Below are 27,984 nucleotides of genomic sequence, written 5' to 3'. Positions count from 1 at the left end.
ATACACATCTAAATGCCTTCCTAACATACGACATACATATACATTACATATATGTATGTTCGTATTTTAATAAAACTCCTTGTCATCAGTTCAGCTCACTTAGTACTAGGAATGTGACTAATATGAAATAAGAATTTGTTTAAGAATGGCGTACAATAAAGTGATGCCAAATTCAATTCAACGCCGTCATCATCAAAATGAATTTCTACAAAGTCAAACACCTAAGCACAATTCAATTTTCAAGGATATTCGTACGGTGCTATTTATTTTGAAAGCAACAGGATTGCTCCCGATCTACGAAGAAGTGTCCAGTTATGAAGTGGGTCCACCAACCAAACAAAATATTTTCTATTCTTTCTTTATTCGTGGCGTCATACAGGCACTATCCATATTTAATCTTTATAATCTTGTAATGCCTGGATCGGCACAATTATTTTATTCTTATAGCGATACAGACAATGTTAATAAATGGATAGAATTTTTACTATGCATGTTGGCTCATTCGGCGACGGTTTTTATTTGTGCTAGAAATGCAAAATCATTTATAAAAATTATTAACGAGATATTAAAAGTTGACGAAGATGTATTGGATAAATTTGGAGTTACTTTGGAAAATAAATGTGGATTTTCTCTCAAATTCATTTTTGGTATCTGCATTTGTCAATGGTATTTGATCGTATTGCGTGTCACGGCAGCCAAGGATCCACTTACTGTTAAATCGTACATATTTTTTGCATTTTATGCCGTACAAAATGGAATGTCGACAATTTTTATTGTTTTTGCAGCCTCTTTATTAAAAATCGTTAAAATACGCTTTGCTCATCTAAATTTCGTTCTAAAAGGTTATACATATACCCAACAGCGTAAATTGCTACGTCGTTTAGCTCGACGTAGTGGAAATATATTTACAGTGGATAACTTTACGGAGGATTCTCTATTTACATATCGCATGCATAATAAATTGTTACGTATTTATCGTTCAATTAATGATTGTTGCAGTCTAATTTTGGTGGCATATATGGGATATGCCTTCTATACCATAACAACAACTACTTACAATCTTTTTGTACAAATAACAACCCGATATATATCATTGAATGTATTGCAAACCTGTTTTGCTTGGCTAATAATGCATACAAGCGTATTGGCATTACTCTCCAAAAGCTGTGGACAAGCAACAGATGAGGTGAGTACGGTTCATATCGAGGGCCTATATTTTGAAAATCTGCGGAAACTTGAGTACTCATTTGACAACGAATTTATTTGAAAGAAGCTGCTTCTGAACTTTCCACAGCCCATCTTAAAACTTTACGCTTATGAAGAGAGGGTATCGGGAAGCATATTTAAGGAACTATGAAAAGTTTAGTAGGCAAAACCACATGTCAAATAATCAAGCTACGATAGAAAACACCTTCCATATGTGCAAGGATGGCAAAAAATTGTGACACCCTCTCAATATAACCTTCAAATTCAGGAGAGGTGTTTTGCTACTTTTTTTGACATAGTCCAATGTACATACATCCGATAAATAGGTTGATTTTTTATATTCTTTAGATTTCTATGAATATATATGCAAATTAATTAATCGCTATAGATATTTCTGAAATATTTGCAACTTATAATATTCAATAAAAAAAAATTTTACACCAAGACTCAGCCTATTGTTAATACCTACACCCATCATTCCGTCGCAGAGATCCTACGCCAGACAAATGATTTTGCATGTAAATGCAGCAAGGATTTATAGTTTGCTTTATTCAGTATATGATCACAAAATCTTACAGACTAGATACAAAAATAAATAAACAATTTTGTTTAAAAAAAAAATATAACAGCCAACAAATATTACAGTAAATATAAATAGAAAATAATGTCAAATTAAGAAAATATTAAAGGCTGACTTGAAGATGTCTCTGGACAAAGAGAAATCAATATTGTAACGAATTTACTGCAAATCCTCTCATTTGCAATCGTCTACCAAGGTTCGAATCACTAAACTGTTGAATAAATAACTCCAATATTGAATAATGGAAAAATGGCCTTTATTAAAGTACTTCACAATAACACTTATACTTTGCAACTAGCTTGCTTAATAACCAAACTGACTGACAGCTTAAATGAAACTGATCTCTCGCCTCCACTGTTGTCGCCCTTTTATACTGTCCGACCTCCTCGTTGCATATTTCTAGGCTTTTCTAATTCCAGAACTTACTAGTTAGTTATAAATTTCTCAGCTACAACTACAGATGTATAATTTTTATAGCTTCTCTCACACCCCATGCGCTTGTATGTGTGAGCGACACTTCCACAATCAAAATTGCATACTTTTAGGAGCATCTCAGATAAGATATCTGCATGTTTGTGCATCTCTTCTCCGCTGCGTGTACGTACATAGGTGTAGACAAAATGATAAAATTATTGATGTGCATTCACGTCACTGCTTAGCATCGGCATAGAGATGGCAGTACCCCTTAGTGTTGCTAACATTCGTAACACTGCCCTCCACCTAAGTCTGATCGTCCCGATCAGACAAATCTCCCGATCTAAACGCTGCTAGCATCTCCAAATGAACCACCCTTCTGCTTCGTGGTTTCCCAATTGTTTGTATGCGGCAGATGGTGTCACTGATCTTCTTCACAACTTTGTACGGGCCTTCCCAACTGCACCGAAATTTCGATGGAACACCTTTCCGCCGGTGAGGGTTGTATAACAGTACCAAATCTCCCTCCAAGAAACCTTCCGAATTAAAGTTCTTGTCATGCCAGTATTTCATCTTACTACTCATTACCCTGGGCCGTTCCCTCACACTCTGTTGTTCGGCCAATGAAGGACTACTTCGCAGAGCTTGATCTTGACGGATTGACTTTGCATCATCAGTATCGTCTTGACGTTTCACAACAGTAGTGCGCGCTGGCTTGAAACAACCCTTGTATTCTTTCTGAAAAATTCTTTTAGTCGTTTTAGTGCGTTAATTAGGGTTTGTCAATGCCAGCGTTTTCCTCGCTGGTACCTTTGGTTTTGATTTATTTGGCCCATTCGATCCATCAACCTTTACTTTTGACTTTCGTGGTCTTTGCCGAGTCTTCTCCACCAGTACCCGATTACTGCTGAACCCTTTCTCCAAACTAAAGTTAAGTGGTATATCCTGGTTCTTATAGCGCATAATCTTTCTCCGCATATCGATCCTGATGTAATGATCAACTAAGAAGTTCACTCCCAATATGACTTCATCAACAATCTCCGCCACAATGAATTTGTGTAGAACCATGACCTTTCCAATTAATACCTCACATACCACTTCTCCCTGGACTTGGTTACACTCGCCAGTAATCGTACGCAATCTTGCTTCAGGTAATGGCTTTACTCTCCTGTTGACCAAATCAGATCGGATCAAGGAATGAGATGCGCCCGTATCGACAGTCAGTTCTTTGCCATCCACATTTCCTCTCGACGTTAAGACTACTCGATTTTCTTCCAATTTGCGAGACAGATATCAAGGACATTAAACAGCTGGAGCTAGCTCTCGATTTTTACATCTGGCACGCTGTTGCTCATCTCCTCCAGCTTTGCGTTTACGGCCACCCAAGTTGGAACTACCAGGACTGGTGCTGCAATGACGTGCAATGTGACTTGGGTTACCGCACTTGAAACACTTCATAACTCCGGCATTGTTTTGATGTAATCCCTTCAGTGCTTGCTAAATTGTGTCTACCCAATCTGGCCTTTCCACTTCCACGCGATTGGCTTTGTATGCGGGCTTACTCAAAAGTGACTCTGTTTCCTGAGTCAATGTATGGGATACCGTTTCAGCAAATGTTGGCTTTGGGTTCGCGTATGTGGCTCGCTTCGTTTCGACGTCCCGTATGCCGTTAATAAAGCTCTGAATCTTTACCCTTTCAGTGTATTCCACGGGTGCGTCCGCATTTGCAAGATGAGCCAATCTTTCAACATCCGAAGCAAACTCCTGTAAAGTCTCATTTGCTTTTCGGCAACGGTTTTGCAAGTCAATTTGGTATATCTGTTTTCTATGCTTACTTCCATAACGTCTCTCGACAGCGGCCATCAATGCTTCATTGTTGTTCCGCTCTCCTTCGGGAATCGTCTGTAGGATTTCGGCTGCTGGCCCCTTCAATGCTACGAATAGAGCAGCAACTTTATCTTCAGCATTCCAGTTGTTCACTGCTGACGTCTTCTCAAATTGAACCTTGAATACCTCGAAAGGAACAGAGCGTCAAAAGATTGAGTTTTTTACCTTCGGATTGCTCGCTGGAACAGCTGGGCGATTTAGTTTTCACTTTTTCATAAGACCTTTCAACGCTTCTATCTCGGCATCAATTTTGTCCTCGAGTTGTAAAATTTTTGCATCCTGCTCCTCCAGTTTCGCAAAGAGCTGCGATGATACCTGTTCCGAAATTTTTGTCGACATTCCAGGTATACGTGCCTCTTGCGCTTCCAGTTGAGATGACATATATGTCTTCTGGTCTTCCAATTGAGATGACATTTGCGACGCCATTTCTGAAATGCGTGCCTCCTGTGACTCCAGCTGAGATGCCATTGTCGATGTTTGTACCGATATTGTGCTCGTCACTGTCTGCGGTGTTTCGTTTTTTCTTCCTTTTTTGTTGTTGTTTTGTCGCTATCATAATGAAAGACATACTCCTCAGCATTGATGATTCCTTCAAATACCATAGCTACACTTAGTCGTTTTTGTAGCTGGGATTTATCGCCAAAAGTAGCCAATCCACGGACTCCCAACTCCTTCAGTTGCTGTATCGTCAGTTCACTCAACTTTGCCATGTCCAAGTTGTATTCCCAATCTTCGGAATTTATTCAACAATTCCTCTTCTGACACCAATTGTAACGAATTTACTGCAAATCTTCTTATTTGCAATCCTCTACCAAGGTTCGAATCACTAAACTGTTGAATAAATAATTCCAATATTGAATAATGGAAAAATGGCCTTTATTAAAGTACTTCACAATAACACTTATACTTTGCAACTAGCTTGCTTAATAACCAAACTGACTGACAGCTTAAATGAAACTGATCTCTCGCCTCCACTGTTGTCGCCCTTTTATACTGTCTGACCTCCTCGTTGCATATTTCTAGGCTTTCCTAATTCCAGAACTTACTAGTTAGTTATAAATTTCTCAGCTACAACTACAGATGTATAATTTTTATAGCTTCTCTCATACCCCATGCGCTTGTATGTGTGAGCGACACTTCCACAATCACAGTTACATACCTTTAGGAGCATCTCAGATAAGATATCTGCATGTGTTTGTACATCTCTTCTCCGCTGCGTGTACGTACATAGGTATAGACAAAATGATTAAATTATTGATGTGCATTCACGTCACTGCTTAGCATCGGCATAGAGATGGCAGTACCCCTTAGTGTTGCTAACATTCGTAACAATATTTACAACCGTTGAGAGTGAGGGCGCAGAAAATTTGAATGGATACAAATAAAACAGTAGGAATGAGCGAAGAGTTCTTAAGGGCACATTAAACGGTATGTTGCCAAGAAGAGCTGGACAGTCCAAAGAGCCTGCAATGAGGTCATAGACAAACATGACCAGCTGCACCGTTCTTCTTGTTTCAAGTGATTTCAAATTGATAAGACTTCAAATTTTCAATTTCAACGCACATGAGCCTATTCGTTAAGTGCGATTTCAAGCAACGTAAGAACACAGAGTGGAAGCCAATACACTCAAGCTTATATAAGAGGATATGGTGGGAGACTTTGTCAAGAGCCTTCGAGAAGTTGGTCTATATAGCATCAACTTGAGATCCGTCCTTGAATGCGGAGATACAAAAATCAGAAAAGGGGGCCAAGTTAGTGACAGTACAGCGCCCAGCAACAAAACCATGTTGATTGGGTTCAACGATGCTCTTATTGATAAAAGATAGTTTCTCCTTTACAATTTTTTCGAAAAGTTTTGAGCAAGCAGTAAGCTTCGCAATAGGCCTTTAATTTGAGACATCATTTTTCTTTCCAGTTTTAAATTTCGGAGTTATCGAAGCTGAGGGACACATAAAGATAAGCTGCAATGCTTCAGAACAAAAACACAGACACAATCACTATCGCATTTCAGCGACGTCTTTAGTGTGAACATGGCATTGCTTATATCGAGTTTGGATATTGACAGAGATCCAAAGTCCAACCATTCAAAAATACCAGGAAGCAGATTTGGAACAACAGTAGGGTCTCCAAACTTAGATTCAAAGTTAGAGTTACAGAAATCTGCAAAAAACTCAACAGAGTCGTCCAGAGAATGAAAACCTTTGCGGTTAAAATTTATGCAAGTGGGTATATTAGGAACCACTTTTGGAGCGAACAAATTTTCAAAAAGCCGTAGGGTTATCTTTTAACTCAGATTCGAGCCCACCGATATACCGATTGTACAGAATTTTGTTGAGCACATTAAATTTTTCACACTATTTCTTTTAGCATAATGTTCTCGGAATTTTCTCTATCACTGAAAGAAAAATACTGGTAAAATCAACCTAAATACGGGTCAATTCAACCGAAATTTCTATCAATTTTTATCCATTGCAACAAGATGTTGAATCAAATGCACACAAATCGTTGATTCGTGATTGAGCTTTTTAGTAGTCAAATAAACAAAAAAGTTGTTTCATTATACTTTACCCATAGTTTTGTTAAATTAACAATTATTACTGTCGCTCTAAGAATACCAATCAAAACTGTTAATATGAAAGGGATTTCTGTTCTTTTGAAATTACCAGTGCAAACTGTTAGATTAACAGATTTTATGCTCAGATGAGACTAACAGCGAAAGCCGTAGAAATGACAGAGATTTTTCTTTTTTCTAGATTAGTAGCGTACACTTTTACATCAACAGAGTTTTCTGTTCATATAACATTAATACCTGTGGAAAAAATAAAAGCCCGATAAATATATATTTAAACTTATGTAGTTTTCTTTTATTTTTATAAATTACACATAAGTACATTTCATTTCTAATGATTTTATTGCTATATTTAGTAATATTAATTAAAATAATAACAACTTAAATCTGAATTCAAATAAACAAAAATTTAAAACTTTTCACAATGTTACGTAGTCTTTTTTTATTTGTATAAATTACACATAAGTACTTTTCATTTCTACTGATTTTATTGCTATATTTAGTAATATTAATTAAAATAATAATAACTTAAATCTGAATTCAAATAAACAAAACTTGTTCCGAATTACCATCGACAGCTTTGTACGAAATTATGTTGCCATATATATACGTAAATATGTGAATACATAAATACGCATGCTTCCTACATATGTACATATTCACACACGCGTTAGTACATGCTCTAGCGAAAATAACGTCACTGCACAGTTTGTTAAACCACATTGGCGTCAGTTTCAAGAATTTTATTTCAACTTTTTCTTGAAAAATTTTCACCATATTATATTATAATTATATTTACATATATTTGTGTACGCACATTTGATATAAAATGTTTCCATTTTCTTTGAATTTAAAACAAAAATTGGACAAATAAGTACATACATTAGGGCGGGTCGATTTAAAAATCGCTCATTGCTCTATGAAAATCGTATTCTAGGGATCAAAATAAGAAACTTTACCGAAGGAACCATACCTCTAAAACGAATTCTGGTGTCCCCCAATTTGGGTCGAACTTTTGGGTAGGGGCAAATTTTGAAAAATCCCACTTTGACCCATTTAGAGTTCTCCAATCGAGTCCAAATGTATGACCGACCCCCACTAACTTTGGAGGCCCGACCCACCGATGCCAGTGGCATACCCCCTGGAACCCTATGGGGGTTCACCATACAAACATTTCAAATTATTTTATTGCAATTTTTTTATTTGTTTATACGTAATAATAAAATGTTACGTATACGCAGTGGTGCACCTCCTTTCAGTTGGTATGGATATGTTTGTGATGATTTTTTCATGTAAAGTGCAAAACCGGCGATTTTTTGAAATGTTTGTATGGTGAACCCCCAGGTGGGTTCCAGGAGGTGTGCCACTGGCATCGGTGGGTCGGGCCCCAAAGTTAGTGGGGGTCGGTCATACATTTGGACTCGATTGGAGAACTCTAAATGGGTCAAAGTGGGATTTTTCAAAATTTGCCCCTACTGTAGCATTATACGTCATACCCACTGTAATGTAGCATTATGCTTCATACCCACTGTAACACACTTGCAATAATACTCATCATAAACTCCAAATATATTTTAGTAATAATAATCATATTACAATATTGTCCAACATAAATTATTGAACTAACCCAGACGGTTAACCAACATCAATGGAATGCCGAATATGAGACCCATATCCATTCACAGCTAATAAATTTTGAGTATACATACAAACATACAACCCATTGTGGGAAAATACCAAAACACTCAAATTGATCTGCTGACGTTGCTAAACAACATGTACAAACCTACATGTATGGAGCCATGCATACAAAACTACATGTATACAAAGACTGTATACAAACGTACATGTATGCATACTCCATTTCCTATGTACTTATTTTTAGTTATTAGTATTAAGATATTTATGAATGTATAGGTTAAGTCAATTACTATAAAAGACAAGAATTTATTTAATAAACAAGAGATTTAATGTCGCACCATCAAACGTGCAACGTCTTTTAATTTCTAATACTTCACTACCCAAAAGTTCGACCCAAATTGGGGGATACCAGAATTCGTTTTAGAGGTATGGTTCCTTCGGCAAAGTTTCTTATTTTGATCCCTAGAATATGATTTTCACAGAGCAATGGACGATTTTTTTGCCTCCCCACAAATCGACCCGGCCTAACATACATACATATGTATTTACTTACTAACCGAACTTCAATTGGGTGTACATCAAATATGCTGGCACACACTAAACATTATACACATTATACATTAGACATTATACACACCAAATTTTATTTTTTATAATTTATTTAATTTATAGTTTTGAAGTAGTCACGAAACTGATTCTCAATTCTTTCAGTTGCAGCTCATTCTCAATTTCTTCTCTCGAATGTAGAGTTCCCACACTTGATTGTTTCGAACAAAACTTGCAGTATAAATGTTTGACATAACATTTTAAATATATAGAGAACTTGTAAATTATAGAAAACTAAAGAATCAAATCACGGGAAGGTAATTCACCACTGGAGTTTACATGTAATTAGGCAAGTTTAATTCTCGTAACACTTTATTTTGAAACGATTCCAAAACAACTCAAACTTGTATGCTGTCGGAAACATCAACATTAAAAAAGGATGTTTTTAAACGGTTTTATTTAGCTTGACTTGACAGGCCGGCCTGCCGCACGGCCGTTGTGAACGAATTTTGTAATTAAAATTTAAGTAACTTCCCGATAAGCTACAAGCTTGAAACTTGGAATATAGTTCAGAACCGGATGACAATGCAATAATAAGAAAAAAACTCCGATAGATGGCGCATGGATCGAAATATTTAAAAAATCGTATTTGTAGTCCGATTTGGTTCATATTTGGAACACATAATACATACAATAATAGAAAGAGACCTATAAAAAACCGCCGCTAGATGGCGCAAGGGTCGAGATATTAAAAAAATCGTATTTGTGGGCCGATTTGGTTCATATTTGGAACACATAATACATACATAAATAGAAAGCGACACATGATGTCCGATTTGTTTGGAACAAATATTACATATAGTCCGGTAGAAGTAATTTCAAAATATTTTGGAGTACGAGGAGGGACAAGCATACGTGGCGCAGAGTCGTGTAAAGTCTTTGGAAGGATTATGTATTGAGGACTTAGATTGTAACAAATTGTCAGGAAAGAGTCCTTGTAATAATGAGTCACTAAATGAATTAAATAGAATGAGAAATAATAGGCAATTAAATAAAGACTAAAAACTTGAAAATAAAATAATTAAAAAAAATGTTAAGTTAGACGGTTTTATTGAAAACATGAAGTAATAATAATACTTAAAGCTAGAAAATAATTAGGTAGGTCCTAGGTACAAGTCGTCACACTCCTCATCAATCTAGGGCGTTGATCAGACAATTAAATAAAAGCGTTGGACGCGTCAAATTTCTATTGATAGTAATAAGTAAGACCAACTGAACCTTAATCAGGTTATGCTATGCCTCACATTTTTAGAAATTTCACGCACCCAACGCTTTTATTTAATTGTCTGATCAACGCCCTAGATTGATGAGGATTGTGACGACTTGTACCTAGGACCTACCTAATTATTTTCTAGCTTTTAGTATTATTACTTCATGTAAGTATTGTTTTCAATAAAACCGTTTAATTAAAAATTTTTTAAAATTATTTTATTTATTATCTTCTTAGATTCGTTTACGTGAGTGAAAATTCGTAAAAACTTGAACAAAATGTTACTAACTTTAGAAAAATCCTGTTCGTTCAAACAAAACTTTTGCAACAAGAGGGCGCAATTTTGCACTTCGCTTGGAGATGTTGCAAAATTGTACTCCATAAATAGGTGTCCCGGTATCGCATAATTTTTTGCAGGGTTATGCACAGTAGGTAAATTCAAAAAAGGATTTTTTTCGCTTTGTATTGATAACTGAAAAACTAGTTTTTTGTTGTTTTCCCAATTTGTGTATTTTTTCGATTTGGTGGTTTTCTTATTTTGGTATTTTTGTTTTTAACAAGTGGCACCATCGTCATAAGTACAAAATAGAGAGCGCAGGGAGCGTAAAATTCTCTTTGAAATTTGCTCATGCATTGACTGTTGTTCGCTGTTGAAATGACCAGTGAGATCAGTTGTGTTAACAGAAAAATCAGTTAGATTAATTAGGAATCTGTCAATTTTACAGAATTTTGTTAACTGAAGAGCGACAATTTCTTTTCTGTTAAAATGACTAAACTAATTTGTTCGCTTGACAAAGAAATCGGTCGAATTAACCCTAATTCGACCAATTCCGCCGAATCTCCGTTAAGTCAAGAACAACAGAACGGATTTGTTGATTTTACTAGTACAATTTCTTTCAGTGTATACAGCTTTTTATATTTATTACGTTTATTTTTTAGGTTCTTTAGAGTTTTGTTGTACCAAGGTAGTTTATGTAGCTTTGGGCCAAAAAAAGGAACCGTGAAATGAAATATATCAGACAGCCTAGATAGAGAAGCATCAAAGCAAGCACTGACGTTTAAAGAAGAAAATCAATTTTCCCAGGATAGCTCGAAAAAAAGTATTAGTAAGCTGCTCAAAATTAGTACACCGGAAATTAAAAAAAAAGTTCTCCACATTAGTAGCTGTAGTAAACGCCTCAAAGTATTGTAAAAAAGAGCAAGCGGAACATGATGCTTATCGGACGCACATAAAGGAAGAGTACGTACTCTTAAACAGATGAAATATTAAGTTCTCGTCAACAAACACGAGCAGCCTAGAAAGATTGTTAAATAAATTATTAATTTGTATGAGGTCACAGCTTAGAAAACTATCTATAAAATCTATATCCGATGCACGCATAACGCTGGTGGGTGTTAAAATGCCCCATTCTGCAAATCTAGCCATATGATATCTGCCATATTGTAATCACCAAGAATACAAAAATGAGCGTCGGCATTAGTTTCACAAAGGTTCACAATGTTGTCGATGTGAGAATTATACAATCTTTCACAGCTTCTAGTAGGTATATACACAGCTACAGCTGATAAAGCTATAGCACGATGAGCCCAAAATGCTGACACATAGCTGATCGATTAAGGAATCGCGATGGAATAGTCCAAAGACTGAGGCACGTAAGCTTCTTTTTACCGCGATCAAAACACCACCACCCTTCCATTCATCGATTCTGGCATAATCTCTGTCTTTGCGAAAAGTTAGAATTAACGCTGAGTCAAAATATTCTTCATCGAAGAAATCTCCAATAAGCCAGGTTTTAACGAGAGCGTTTGTTAGTTTCTTGTCTTTAGTTTTGCAATGCTGCTTTTAGTAAACCTAATTTTTCATAAATAGATGTCGCCGCTTGGTCTTTAGTCGTATGTGGTAACTGAAACACTGCAGTGAAATCAGCCTATCACAACTCATGTGTACAAAACCACAACCTCTGCTTCTCAAGTCTCCCAATGATCGAGATCATTCCCGTGAGAATTGAGCGATACGGAGCTAGAAAACTCACTGGATGATGGCTTACATATCATCGCCTGCTAACCAGAAGCATGAATGTGCAATTTTTCCGATTTTGTGTTAGAGGCCTCTTTGGATTACCCTTTAGATTCTCTAGGTTCTACTTAAATCTAGAGCTTCCTACGTTGAGCAAGACAAATGATGGCTAAACAATTTTTACAACTTTTGAAAAAAATAAGAGCACATATTCGTATTGTGACGAATATTAGTGAAACTAAGTGATAATCACATCACTAGTCTGATGCTAAGTAAATGAACCACAACAACAATAAAGCAAGCAGTCACTTGTACTTACATAAACGAATCAATCATTATGTCTACACATATGTACATACACGCAGCAGAGAGAAAACGCACAAACACATGCATATATCTTATCTGAGATGCTCACAAAGTATGCAAACGCGCATCTGTATTTATAGCTGTGGTGAACGAGTAAATTCTAGAAATAGAAGCTCCTAGAAGTATGCGAACGAGACATTACAGAGTATAAAAGGAGGTAAAGCTGAGAATCAGCAATCAGTTTGATTTAAGCACGCTATCTGTCGAGAAGTAGTAGTGTTATTGTGAAGAACTTGAATAAAGGCCATTTTGCATTATTGAATAGTGGAGTTATTTATTCAACAGTTTAGTGATTCCAACGTTAGTAGAAGGTTGCATATAAGCGGAATTGCACTAGATTTGTAAAAATTGGTGTCAGAAGAGGAATTGTTGAATAAATTCCAGAGTTGTAGAGCACAACAAGGACATGACGAAGTTAAGTGAATTAAGGATCCAGCAACTGAAAAGGAGTTGGAAGCCCGTGGATTGAATACAACCGGCAATAAACTCGAACTTCAGGCACGACTCCGAGAGGCAATGGAATCGGAAGGAATTAATGTGGACGATGATGTCTTTCATCCGGATGGGGACGAGACAACAATAAAAATTAAAGAGAAAAACGAACCATCGCAGGCAGTTACCAGCACAGACTTGAACGTGATATTGGCTGCAATATCTGCACAAACGTCGACAGTAACATCGAAGATTGAAGCACAAGAAACACGCATTTCAGAAATGTCGTCGCATATGCCATCTCAACTGGCAAAACAGAAGACAAGTATAGCATCCCAACTGGAATCGCAGGAGAACCGTATAACAGCCAAGATTGAAGCAGAGGAAACACAAAATTTCCTCACAGCTGGAAGAACAAAAGACATATATGGCAACTCAACTGAAAGAACCAGAGACTAACATAACAGTACAACTAGAAGCACAAGAGGCGCGTATATCAACAAAACTCGAAGCGCGCATGGACGAAAAAATAATGCAGTTTGAAGAAAAATTCGAGGCAGAGGTGGATGTTTGGAGATGTCGTCTACAGGAATTGCAACTTAATCGTCCGGCTGCTTCAGCGAGTAATACGAAGGTAAAAACTCCATCTTTTGTCGGTTCCGTTCCTTTCCAGGTCTTTAAGCTACAGTTCGAGAAGACTGCAGCAGTGAACAATTGGAATGCTGAAGATAAAGTTGTAGCTTTATTCGTAGCATTGAAGGGGCCAGCAGCCGAAATCATACAAACGATTCCCGAAGGAGAGCGGAACAACTATGAAGCATTGATGGCCGCTGTCGAGAGACGTTATGGAAGCGAGCATAGAAAACAGATATTCCAAATTGAGTTGCAAAACCGTTACCAAAAAGCAAATGATACATTGCAGGAGTTTGCTTCGGATGTTGAAAGATTGGCTCATCTTGCAAATGCGGACGCACCCGTGGAATACACTGAAACGGTAAAGATTCAGAGCTTTATAAACGGCATACGGGACGTCGAAACGAAGCGAGCCACATACGCGAACCCAAAGCAAACATTTGCTGAAACCGTATCCCCTGCACTGACTCCGGAAGCTGCCTCACTTTTGAGTAAGCCAGCGTACAAAGCCCATCGTGTGGAAGTAGAAAGGCCAGATTGGGTGGACACAATTTCGGAAGCACTGAAGGGACCACAACAGAAAAACTCTGGAGTTATGAAATGTTTCAAGTGCGGCAACCCAGGCCACATTGCACGTCATTGCAGCACCGGTCCTAATAGTTCCAACAATCTGGATGGCCGTAAACGCAGAGCTGACGGAGATGAGCAAGTCCACTCAGTCGTTAAACTAAAGAGAGTCAGCCGAGAGTCAGGGCGACAGCTGGCTCCCTCAATTGAATGCCCCATAATCTCTATCTCGCAAATTGGAAGAAGGTCAAGCAATCTTATTGTCGGGGGACATGTGGATGGAAAGGAACGTTTACTGACTGTAGATACGGGTGCATCCCATTCCATCATTCGATCAGATTTAGTCAACAAGAAGATAAGACCATTGCTTGGAGCAAGATTACGTACAGCCACGGGAGAGGACAGCCAGGTAATTGGAGAAGTTGCATGTGAAGTAGCAATTGGGAATGTCACGGTACTACACAATTTTATAGTGGCAGAGATTGTTGATGAAATCATAATTGGAGTGGACTTCTTAATCGATCAAGGCATCAAGATCGATATGCAAAGCAAGACGATGCGATATAAGAACATGGATGTGTCACTTAATTTCGGCTACGAGAGAGGCTACAGCAGTAAACAAGTGCTGGTGGAAGAGAGTCAGCAAATACCAAAATGTGGGTTGTCGAAGCAGCAAACAAATCAGCACTGAACATACTTGTAGGAAAAACCCTCGCTATGACAAGACAAGATGGACGTATTCCGGTAAGAGTGCTCAATGAGTTCAAGTCACCACTCAAACTGACCAAAGGAGCTATTTTGGGAAGATGCCAAGAGGCTGAAGTAGTTATTAATTGTGAACAGCTCCAGGAACACGTTTCATATAGTAATACTGATCTTTCAAATGACAGCACGGCATCGACGCAAGGGCTAGAGGAAGCCTATCAGAGTAAGGCAAAACAAATGCTCCTAAAGTACGCGAACATATTTGACCAGGATGGTTCCAAACAAGGCCGCACCAACGTTGTGAAACATCAAATTGACACTTGAGACGCGAGGCCGATACGTCAAGCTCCTCGTAGTGTTACACTGGCGAAACGGGAAGTTGTGAGTCAAATCGTACAAGAAATGAGCGACAGCGGCGTCATCGAACCATCAGCTAGTCCATGGAGCTCACTGGTGGTACTTGTGAAGAAGAAGGATGGGAAAATGAGGTTTTGTGTGGACTATTGCAAGTTGAACGACGTCACGAAAAAGGATAGCTACCTATTGCCGAGAATTGACGACACTCTGGACTCGCTCTCTGGTACGAAATGGTTTTCCACACTGGACTTGAAAAGCGGCTACTGGCAAGTTGAGGTGAAGGAGGAAGATAAAGAGAAAACAGCCTTCAGTGTCGGTGATGGTCATTGGCAATTTACAGTGATGCCTTTTGGACTTCGTAATACACCAGCTACTTTTGAGAGACTCATAGACCAGGTAATGAAAGGACTACATTGGAAAACATGCATGGTGTACCTGGACGACATCATCGTAATGGGCAAGAACTTTGATGAACATCTTAAGAACTTGGAGGAAGTTTTCCAGAGAACAGCTGGCGCTGGTCTGACGTTAGGTCCCAAAAAGTGTGCGCTGTTTAAAAAGGAAGTAAATTATTTGGGTCACAAGGTAACGCCAGAGGACATCTACACTGCGAACGAAAAAATAGAGGCTGTAAAGGATTGGCCAAGACCACAGAACCTACATGAATTGAGAAGTTTCCTTGGACTGTACACATATTACCGCCGATTTGTACCAAATTTTTCCAGCGTAGCCCATAGCCTCCATGAGCTTACAAGAAAAAATAAAGCTTTTGAATGGAAGAAGGAGCAAGAAGTGGCTTTCCAAAAATTGAAGGAGCGTTTGTGCACTGCCCCAATGTTAGCATATCCGATTCCAGGAGCAACATTTATTCTAGATACAGATGCGAGTGGATATGCTATAGGAGGCATTTTGACACAACTGTTCGATGGACATGAGAAGGTAGTTGCATATTACAGCCGTTCAAATGGAAAACCAGAAAAGAACTACTGCATTACAAGGAGAGAGCTGTTGGCATTGGTAGGGTGCATTAAAAATTTTCACAAATATCTCTACGGCCAGCGATTCCACGTCAGGACAGATCACGCAGCGTTGAAATGGCTTCTGCAGTTCCGTAATCCAGAAGGACAATTGGCACGGTGGATCGAGCGGCTACAATACTATGACTTTTCCATTGAGCATCGGAAAGGTAGTACCCATGGGAATGCCGATGCAATGTCACGAAGACCATGTAGTTTGGAATGCAAGCACTGTTCAAGGGCCGAGGCTAAAGAAGACATTATATTTGTCCGGCTAATGACTATATAACGTGTGCGGATGAATGGGACAAGGAACAACTAAGGAAGTGTTAGCTAGAAGATACAGATCTGTCATATGTTATGCAAGGGCTCGAACGGAACGAAAGACCAAATAGAGAGGAGATTTCAGCAGAGAATCCCATTGCAAAGTCATATTGGGCACAGTGGAACAGTTTAGAATTTATATCCGGTTGCTTGCATCGAGTATGGGAGAGTGAGGATGGTCAATGCAAGAAGAAACTGATAGTTGTTCCCAGAAAGAGGATTCCTGACGTGCTCAGCGAGTTGCATAATGGTCCAAGCGGAGGTCATCTTGGAATCACGAAGGCGCTCGAGAAGATTAAACAGAGATTCTACTGGGTTGGTTGCCGTCAGTCGGTCACTGAGTGGATTGCGAACTGCGAGGTTTGCAGCAGAGCGAAAGGGCCCAAAACCTGAAGTCATGGCCAGATGAAGCAATATAACTCAGGTGCGCCATTTGAAAGGATCGCTATGGATGTCGCAGGTCCATTTCCTACTAGCAACTGCGGAAGCAAATATGTACTGGTAGTTATGGATTATTTCAGCAAATGGCCAGAGCTATACCCAATCCCAAATCAAGAAGCAGAAACAGTAGCAGAAGTGTTTATAAACAATTGGGTTGCAATGTATGGTGTACCAATAGAGTTACATTCTGACCAAGGCAGGAATTTCGAATCAGCTGTGTTCCAGGAAATGTGTAAATCATTGGGCATTCGAAAAACATGGACAACTGCTTTGCATCCTCAGTCCGATGGTATGGTGGATCGTTTCAATAGAACCTTGGAGGAGCATTTAAGGAAAGTAGTAGACAAGTACCATAAGGAGTGGGATACCCGCATACCATTATTCTTGATGGCTTACCGATCAGCAGTGCATGAGACAACAGGCCAAACCCCTGCAAAAGTAATTTTTGGCAATGACCTTCGACTGCCAGCTGATTTGAAGTTTGGGATAGATGCCGATGCGGAATGAAATGTCAAGAAATCCACTGGTGTCTTGGAAGAAGAGCTGAGAGAGATACACGATCTTGTAAGACAACGAGCAAAGATTATGAGTGACAAGATGAAAGACCGATACGACAAAGCACTTAATTCGGAAGGTTTTCAGGAAGGAGATTTGGTGCTGTTATACAACCAACAACGAAAAAAAGGATTCATCGAAATTGCAGTGTAATTGGGAAGGCCCATAAGTTATAAAACGGATCAACGATGTAGTGTACCGCATAGAAACCATTGGCAAACCACGAACGAAAATGAAAGTGGTTCATTTGGAAAGGCTGGCAGCGTTTAAATCGAGAGATTTGTCTGATCGGGACGATCAGACTTAGGTGGAGGGCAGTGTTACGAATATTAGCAACACTAAGGGCTACTGCCATCTCTAAGCCGATGCTAAGCAGTGACTGTATGCACATCCATAAATCAATCATGTATCTACATAAACGAATAAATCATTCACCCTTATCGCGGAGTTCACGCGGAAAAGTGTTCGCCTTCACTTTTTTTGTTCGGGTGAACTTTTTCCGCCTATCGGCAACTTCGGGCGAACAAAAGTTCACTTCGAAACAGCTGATGCTCTATTGTGAACTAGCAGTGAACAAATAATTTACTTGCAATTATGTAAATTTTGTAAACAAGCATATATTTCTTTAAAATACAACAAAAATAGGTAATTCTATACGACAGCATGACACTGCTAATGCGCGTCCAAAAACATCGAAAGAGGTGTCAAAAGACGCGTATTAATCTCGACAACAATAATCCGAAACCGGAAAATTTTATCTCTGTCCGGAGATATTTGCAGTTGAAGCTGGCGATTTTCATGTGGTTGTTGTAATTTGTACCCATAAAAAAAATTGTCAACGCAGAAGGACATCACCGTGGCGGTAGTCACGGTTATACCACACACCCGGACTTGGCATGGCGTAGCCCAGGGTTATTTTTTATAAGCTCGGTCGAAGGCCGCCAACGCAGAAAGGTGTTCTGCGCAAAAATACTATGGATTTCACCCCCGGTTTCGGAGGCACCCGCTGGTCTTTTTTCGGGTTTTCGTTAATATCTTTTGAACGAGTTAAAATATTAATACTGATGTCAAGGCGCGTCGTTTGACACCTCCCTCGATATTTTTGGATGCGTATTAGCAGTGTCATGCTGTCGTATAGATTACCCAAAAATAGAAATAAAATTGCACTTAGGTTGGTATTGATTGATCGCGAGGAGAATATAAATGTGAAAGCGATTCGGAGGCAATTAAGGGACAGTTCTAACTTTTGAAGCTAAATGATTCACTGTAAGCTAAACATTTTCAGCACTTTTGAATAACAAGTTATATTTTTTCAATTAGCTTTTGCCAATATTACAGGGTAAACAAGCCGGCATTCTAATATTTGCTAGATATCTTACTCCTTGCCCCCATTGAAGCACAAATTTGGAGTTCCACCAATTGTAAAGTTGAGTACATGTCTTCGTTTTTTCGCATAGGGAAAGGCGTTTGAAAAGACCAAGGAGTGGGTCTTAGCCAATCTTGTTTCAGCAAGGTGCTCAATATTTTGGAACCTTTGCTTTGTCCACAATGGATAACTTGGCCGACTGATACGTTGTCATAAAAAATTGAATTTACATACATAGCAATACATAATTTCACTTTTTTCCACTCAGCTTCCGATTGTGCATTATTTATTGATTTATTTCTAATAATAAAAGTACATACATATAATTATAAGAGTACCAAATTTCAAAACAAAAAATTACTTACATTTTGTTTTCCTCTCGTTCGCCTGTAAAATATAAGTGAACAAATTTGGGTTTCCCCGCTGTTCATTTCGCCCGAACAAAGAGTTGCCGATAAGGTGAAATCTTTTTCGAACACGAAAAATTCTTTCGCCATCCTCTGCGATAGGGTCAAGGCGAATTCATTACAGGTGGTGTTATCCCATCAGCTGATTGCTTCTTCTTGATAATTTTCCATACAACGCCTTGTACTGCAACATGTCAGTTAATCTAAATCAATGAAAATTTTCTTTTGACTTGACATTCTTCTGTACGGCGAATTGTTTGAATTCGCTTTGCCACCACCTAGTATGGATTCGCCTTGGATAGGGTGAACAAAAACTGTGAATATTTTCGGGCGAAAAAAAACTCGCGATAAGGGTGATTATGTCCATGGCGGAACGATACAAGGTGGCAGCATGGAACAGCTGATTATAAACTTTTTTTATTTGATTTGATACATCAACTTCCGGCGCAGTACGATTTTGACATTTGTCCATCGAATTTACAAAAACAAAGTAAATGGGATTTTTATTTATGTTTGTAGGTATGTCACCATGCTGCTACCTTGTATCGTTCCGCTATCATTATGTCTACACATATGTACGTACACGTACTAATAAAAGTACATACATATAATTATAAGAGTACCAAATTTCAAAACAAAAAATTACTTACATTTTGTTTTCCTCTCGTTCGCCTGTAAAATATAAGTGAACAAATTTGGGTTTCCCCGCTGTTCACTTCGCCCGAACAAAGAGTTGCCGATAAGGTGAAATTTTTTTCGAACACGAAAAATTCTTTCGCCATCCTCTGCGATAGGGCGAACAAAAACTGTGAATATTTTCGGGCGAAAAAAAACTAGCGATAAGGGTGATTATGTCCATGGCGGAACGATACAAGGTGGCAGCATGGAACAGCTGATTATAAACTTTTTTTATTTGATTTGATACATCAACTTCCGGCGCAGTACGATTTTGACATTTGTCCATCGAATTTACAAAAACAAAGTACATGGGATTTTTATTTATGTTTGTAGGTATGTCACCATGCTGCTACCTTGTATCGTTCCGCTATCATTATGTCTACACATATGTACGTACATGCAGCGGAGAAGAGATGCACAAACACATGCATATATCTTATCTGAGATGCTGCCAAAAGTATGCAATTGTAATTGTGGAAGTGTCGCTCACAAACACACGCGCATATGAGAAGCTATATACGTGCATCTGTAGTTATAATTATATGGCGGTAACTAAGTAAATTCTGGAAGCGCCTAGAAGATGCCACGAGGAATTCACAGAGTATAAAAGCACCAACAATAGAGACGCGAGAGGCAGTTTTGATTAAGACGCTATCTGGCGAGCAATAGCAGTATTATTTATTGTGAAGTACTTTAATAAAGGCCATTTTTCCATTATTCAATATTGGAGTTATTTATTCAACAGATTAGTGATTCGAACGTTAGCAGAAGATTGCAAATAAGGGGAATTGCAGTAAATTCGTTCCAATATCATTCTTTTTATAAAAATCTTGAGGGCAACGCTTTTCCCGAATCCAACATTTCAGAAGATTCTGATTCTGATGAGAATAAGAACTAGTTCTAAGTTTGCAATAATATCTTAAATAAAAACACATTAGCAGGGCCGGATTAACAGGTAGGCAGAATAGGCAGTTGCCTGGGTCCCCCAATTTTAGGAAGCCCCGAAAATTGAAAAAAGACTTCTAAAATTTTCTTACAAACAAAAAATTCTACAGAGTGAAAGAAAAATATAATCGGAACGGAAATTAAATTTTACTCAAATAAATAAAACTCAATTGACCGCATTCAAAAGGCGACGACCGACAAACTAGACAAGGTTCCTAAAAAGGACATTTACGACTCATTTGACAAATTTTATGAGCGTGTAAAGAAGTGTATCGAAGTGAAAGGAGAGTATATTGAATAATAAAAAAGGTTTATAACTTTTTTCAGTTGGAAGGTCATACTGGGGAAAGTATAGCGAGTCAAACTTTAAAGTTGATGAGGACGCATTAAACATGTCCGGGAAGTATAAATATGAGCAAGCAAGAATATTGAGTTTGAATGAAAATGCGATATATGTTCCCTGTTCCGCGCATTCCCCTTAATTTGGTTGGAGAGCATGCTGTGAAGTGCTGTTTTATGCACTAGATTTTTTCGCCATTATGCAGACATTATATAATTCTTACTCCTTGCCCCCATTGAAGCACAAATCCGGATAAATAAAATAAACAAAGAGAAAACTTTGAAGACATTGTCAACTACCATCTGGGAAGCACATTCAAATGCGACGAATGCAGTTTATCATATTAGAGGCTCTAGAAATCATTGCTGATGATGAATCACAAAATACTGATACTCGGAATGAGGCGACGTGTATCGCGAATAAAAATTCGAATTTAGTTTCATGTTGATTTTATGGAATTCTATTTTGACTGCTATGCGTTCAGTGAGTAAAGCCCCCATTACTGATACTTAGCATAGACTTGACTTGACTTGGCGTAAACTTGGCAACTTAGCCACGATTATACTCCACTTGGCGCATAAAATCTGGCATCATAATCAGCCTTGAAATTTATTTTTAAATAAATGTCAATTTGAATGACAAAATGAAATGGAAACAAACAAATGGCATCTCAAAATGTAAACGTCACTTAGAACTTACATAGAAAATCAAAATTCAACAGACTTCTAAGTCAAGTTAACTTTTGAGTAATCAGTAACATGCAATGTTCATTTAACAGAACTGTAAGTGACAGTTCGCAAGCCAAGTCAAGTCTATGCTAAGTATCAGTAATGGAGCCTTAAGTCATTGCAAAGTGGAAAAGCAGATTTGCAAACGTGTGGTTTTTTGTGCGGATTGTTAGAAGAGAGTTTAGTTTCATTCAGTGAAAAGTTCAATGATTTCGAGGAAAAAACAAAACAATTATTACCAGGTGTAGGTTATACAGAAATCGTAAAACGTACTCGTCGTAGAAAAAACCAACCTAATGACGAAAATGCTCCAGAAGTCCAGAAGTAGAATTTTCGCCTCGCTATGGTGTTAGGACAAAAGTGTATATGGAAGTTTCAGAGAGATTTGCATTTCTCATCAACTTTTCTCTAAGTGATGGAGACCTCCACGAAGCTATAAATAACTTAGTTAATTTTTATTCTAGAGATTAGGAAGAATTTTTCATTGAAATGAAAAAATTCCAAAGTAACGTGAACTCCAGATACACTGATCCACAAAAAACTCATAGTCATTTGTATAAGATTCTAATGGAAGATCAATTAGCCGATGTATTTCCTAGCACAGAAATAGCTCCTCGGATTTTTTTAACATTAATGATCACAAATTGTTCTGCCGAAGGATCCTTCTCGCAATTAAAAAGAATCAAAGCTGCTGAAAGAGCTACAACGCGACAAGAGCGACCCGAGATGTTAGATATACTTTGCATTAAGTCGGACGCCAAAAATGGACCCCAAATTGATGGTTGCCTAGGGCCCCGTTGAGGGTTAATCCGGCCCTGCACATTAGTGTATATGAAATTGGGCTGTGAACTGCATCCGGATTTTTCAACTATCCGGATAAACCGGATAGCTAAGCAAAAAATCCGGCTATCCGGATTCATAAATGGGAAATCCGGATATACACTGTTCGGCTATCCGGATACGTAAACGGAAAATCCGGATATCCGTATATCCGAATACTGGAATATAGGAGTTGAATATCTGCATATCAGAATTGAACGAAGCAAACATCGAAAAATTATTCACAAAATTAAATTAAATTATTAAATTAACGTCAAAAATTAAAAAGCTACAATTTACAATTACAAACAAGTGAAAATAAGAACAGTGCCATTTGTTTATATTGTGAAAAAACGCTGTTAATTGATTTAAATACCCCACGAATATATTGTTATTAATGTTAAATAAATATATATGGTACATCAATTTGTTGCATGAAAGCATGAGCAGATTAACCTGATCCGACTACTTTTAATTTTTTTTGTATAGATGTGTTAACAAAAAATATATCAGCTTTTTAAATTTTTGTTGTGCCAGAAAAATGAATATGCTAAATCTCGGAGAATAGAAGGGATGCGAGCAGAACAATTATCTCAGTTAAAAGAGCATAGTGTGAGTATAAAATATAAGTACATTTTTAGAAGAATTATAATTTTGAGAGTGCAATAAACTTTGAAACTCGATTTCCCAACATTTTCATTTTGGCACATTCATGCTTCTGGCAAGCGGGCGACGATATGTACAATGTAATATATAGTTAACTCAAATAACAACTCATTTTAGGCTAATGAAACATGTCAAGTTTTGGCTCGCGTCTACGGCAAATCCAAGGACCATCAAAATATTGTAAGTCTTATTTTGCAACCATTTGTTTTGTATACATTAGAAAGTATCACGATGCATTGGAGGGAAATGTAAACTTCGATGGACACAGCTAATTGATGTTTCCCTTGGAGTTCTGTCTCTGTCTTCCTTTTTTTATGAAAAAGTTTTAAACAAAGTAATACAAAGGAGCATTTTGCCTATGTACATATTTCTTTTTGGTAAAAATGTTGACTTGAAAAAAAAAGATTTTATTTTGGATTTATTCTAAGAATTAATGATTAATATCCGCAAAAACGGAGTAAAAAAAAGTTCAGTAAAAATGGGACAGCTCATTGAAACTGTGCAGGGAAGTCCCATTTTTACTGAATTTTTTGTTTTTCGCTTTCAGATATTTTTCCTTTACTCTTTAAAATAAATCCATTTTTTGCCGGCCTTTCAAATGTAACGTTGCTTAATAATTCATTGATGAAAAACCAGTATCGAATCAAAGAGTTTTAGGGTTTTCCACAGTTTACTTACACTCATGGAAATATAAATGAATGTACATACTTTTCGGTTGTTATCTGAGTGGTTCAGAAATGGAATTGTCACATGTATGCAATGGCCAGGTCAATCCGCTGACCTCAACCCGATTGAGAACTTGTGGAGTGACCTTAGGAAAAGATTGGCGTCCTTTTCATTTCAAAACAAGCGAATTATTTTGGCAGAAGACGAAAGATTGTGATGGGATAGCACTCCATTGGAAACCTGCCAAAAATTATTTAAAGCCGTGTCCAATAGAATAGGCAGTTACAAAAAACATGGAGGAGAACCGGTGATTAACAATACAGTGGAGTAAGGAATTATATTTCAATGGTGTACTTAGATTTTTAAGAAAAGTTTCATACACCTATCATTTTGACCAACGTAATTGTTTAATTATGACAGTTTTCTTGTAAATGGATGAATTATAATGGTTTTCATATATTTAGTATAAGTAACTAAAGTTATAAATATTACCACACAAAATTTGTTTTCATTTCCAAAATCTTGTAATGATAGAGAACCAAAACTGTTTACACCTATTATTTTGTCCATGAGTGTGTATTTAACTGCGCACGGTGGGATATTTGATCAATCTAGCTGGCCAAAATTAAAACCACAGTTATTTTTGTTCACAAAGTGGTTGTCTCACTTCAATGTTATGAAAGGAAACATTTGACAGTAAATTCACAGTGTACCGCGCAGATTTACTATGGATCGGGCCCCCGATTTCGGATGGACCCGGGGTCAATTTTTGGCATTACATGAGATATGTCAATATGGGTATCAAACGAAAAATATTGTACTCCGCATTTCTATTAACATTCTTAAGAAGGGTTGTCACTTAGGGTTGCTACCTCACCTTTTTAATATTTCTTCGTATATCCACTACTATCTCGGAAACAGCTTAACCGATTTGAATCAAATTTGGTACATCGATATAGTATTACATTTTAAGACTTTTCACCAGTCTCTTACAAACCACTCAAAAAATCGCGGGTGTGCGCAGCCGTTTTTATTAAACTTTGAAACAAACACAAGCTTATGTATTGCCAAAAAATTACTGGCATGAGATACCATGAAAAAAAGATATCAGCCCAACTCTAAACGAAAATTCCGTGCGAGTTTTTTCCCTTCTTCCATTCCTCGTATTCTAAATAAAAATTCCTTGTGAGTTTTTTCACTTCTCCGTATTCTGAACAATGTTCGAAAAAGCGGAAACCGGTTATGGGAGAAAAGTAGGTATTATGAATGTGAGAGAGAGGGAGATTTCTCTGCCATTTCATAGGAGTTTTTTCACTAGTTAAATTAAAGGGAATGTATAAAAATAGTTGAAGGAAATCGGTTCTTTTAAGAAGGAACACTTATTTGTACAAATTTGTGCTAAAATATGTATTTACATTCTACCACAATATTCTCACTGTTAATACAACAACAGCAACAACCATAATATTCTTTATTTTAAGTCGAAAAGTATATCATAAGCTACGGAAGAGCTGTTCGTATATTTGATGCAGCCATCCAGAAATTACGCAAGGATTTTTAAGAAGGCCTAAATAGACTTTGGCATATGATGAAAGACTAATTCAACTCGACTTGGCCGCCAGAAAATAGTTTTGCTGAATGAAAGCAGGCAACTCCGGCGGATTTGTGTTATCCCGCCGTCTTCTTCTTCTTATGCTCCTCTGTTGATGTTGCTGTGTCACCAATTCATTACTCATTTCAGTGAATACCACATGAAATGCAATAGTGTGCATTGTTTATACCTTATTTCTTAATTTCAAACAAATTGGCAATAATAATTAAACTTTAAAATTTTTTTAACAAAATAAGAAATGCGCAAGGAAATTTCAATTGACAAAACAGCTGACTTCGAAAATTTGAAATTCCTATTCCCCAATTATTCTTCTCCCTAGGAGAAAAGAATTGGAGGAATTTTTCAGCGGGAATAAAAAAATCCACGAGAACAAAATTCCGCGAGAATATTTAGAATTGGTGTGTATATCTTTTTGTTTGCAAGGTTTTTAAAAATTTTGATATTGAAAAGTGGTAGTATTACAAGTATAATAACTCAGTTAAAACATGCGGTATAAAAAATGAATTAAAAACACATTTACCTGTCCTAAATGAGAATGTAATTAGATTTGATTAATGCTAAATAAGTGTACACGTATTTAGGTTAGAAGGGTATATTGCTTTTTTAATCTAAAAATACATCGAACTGCACGCATTTTTAAACAACTTTAGATGTGTGCGGTTAGCATATATACTATTCAGACATCTAGGAACGCAAGGGAGTATATTAAAAAAAAAATTGGAATATTTTGAAAAATCGACTTTTGGCCAGCTAGATTGATCAAATACCCCACCGTGCAGCGTATCAAAAAATAAAGTTTAGCCACCCAGATTTATACCGTTTTCAAACCATGATACGCTCTAATGTACATTCATTTATATTTTATCGATTTATTTCAAAACTTTAGGTTGATAAATTTTTGACAAAAAGCATAAAACAAGAAGTGCAATTCACAGCTTATGGGTTTTTTATAATTGATAACTCAACACTTTTTAAGGTATTTTGAAAAGAATAATGGAGTAATTTATAACCTTTTAACTCTGCCAAAGTTGCTTTATTTTACTTTAGATTTTCTCAGCTGTAACAACCTATTTGGTTATCCTGATACAATTTAAACAGCTAGAAGATTCAAAAATGGAAGAGGATTCCTCTGCATAAGTTTAATTTTGTATTTTTTATATATGAGTGTTTATTTAATTAATGAAATAAGTTAATTGTTACATTTTAAAGTCAATGCGTCAAAGTATATCAATTGAAAGATAAAAAAGTAATAAAGAAGAAGATAAAGAATGTTCTGGAGTAGTTCATTAAAGATAAATTTGAATGAGTTTTTGAGGCAATACAAAAACGCACCGCATGCAAAACAGGGTCATCACCAGCACTACTATTTATGGGGCGACAGTTGCGCACAAGGTTGAATCTGATTCGACCAGAGGAAATTTCAAAGAAGGTAGAAGAGAAGCAATACGTAAAGTCCAAAAAAAAACTAAACAAATCAAAATATTTACTTTTTGTCTGGAAATCCACGAATTTGTAAGTGGCTCAGGGGAACCATAAACGCACGTCTAGGTGATTTGCACTATGAAATACTCTTCAATGGGAAAAGTGTAAAACGGCATGTAGACCAAATTCGCAAAGCCCCAGTTGGACCTGATAAAACAGCTCGGGAAATTGATTATTACAAGGCGAGGCTGTCAACCGAAGATAAAACTAATGAAACTGAGGCATCAGCTGAAGTAGATAGCACTGAAGCAATAACGCAACCGGTGGTTACTGAAACGGCGCAAAACGAATCGTGGGGATCGGAAGATTTTGAAGACTTTGCTTCGGCCAATAGTACAATAGGGCAAAATCCTACATCGACCATACAACACCCGAAACAAGTAGGATACCTCAAATTCCACGGCTTTCTTGACTGTTTGTACGCTACGCTCTGCTTGTCCGTTAGTTGCTGGGTGATACAGCACTGAATATTTGTGATATTTAACACCAACTGCTGTCAGAAAGTTGTTAATTTCTGCAGAAGTGAAATTTGTTCCATTATCAGAAACGACAGTTAGCGGCACGCCGTAAGCCGCAAACCTTCGTCCAACAACGCAATTGTCGCCGTTGCTGTTATAGTTTTAGTAACTCTCACTTCTAACCACTTACTGTATGCGTCCGAGATTACCAGCAACATCGCTCCCTCGAAAGGTCCCGCATAGTCGATATGAATACGTTCCCATGGTCCCTTGGGGTATTCCCAATGATGA

At 37.4% G+C, this 27,984-nt stretch overlaps 1 protein-coding gene across 2 annotated transcripts; it reads left to right on the top strand.

The window, feature by feature from the left end:
• The first annotated feature begins 45 nt into the window (after positions 1-45).
• Positions 46-27,017, top strand: Gr32a (Gustatory receptor 32a). 2 transcript variants are annotated; one of them, XM_067769019.1, is made up of 4 exons: positions 46-1,186; positions 23,593-23,655; positions 26,640-26,729; positions 26,801-27,017. In XM_067769019.1, the coding sequence occupies exons 1-4, from the start codon at positions 146-148 to the stop codon at positions 26,888-26,890; spliced, it is 1,284 nt and encodes a 427-aa protein (XP_067625120.1). In that variant the 5' UTR covers positions 46-145; the 3' UTR covers positions 26,891-27,017. The 2 variants fall into 2 exon arrangements, with proteins under 2 accessions (XP_067625120.1, XP_067625121.1); XM_067769020.1 differs by having other exon boundaries at positions 26,782-26,966.
• Positions 27,018-27,984: the final 967 nt, after the last annotated feature.

This window comes from Eurosta solidaginis, chromosome 2 (assembly GCF_040869045.1).
Source record: "Eurosta solidaginis isolate ZX-2024a chromosome 2, ASM4086904v1, whole genome shotgun sequence".
Taxonomy (NCBI): Eukaryota; Metazoa; Arthropoda; class Insecta; order Diptera; family Tephritidae; genus Eurosta; species Eurosta solidaginis.
Note: the sequence above shows the minus strand (reverse complement) of the source record. Positions and strands in the feature narration are given on the sequence as shown.

Bases quoted from the DNA above. Each gene is read 5' to 3' on its own strand.
- Gr32a (XM_067769019.1), top strand. From the start codon at position 146: ATGGCGTACAATAAAGTGATGCCAAATTCAATTCAACGCCGTCATCAT. The intron at 23,656-26,639 runs GTAAGTCTTATT...TCAAAACTTTAG, and splicing joins CCAAGGACCATCAAAATATT to GTTGATAAATTTTTGACAAA. The intron at 26,730-26,800 runs GTATTTTGAAAA...ATTTTACTTTAG, and splicing joins ATAACTCAACACTTTTTAAG to ATTTTCTCAGCTGTAACAAC.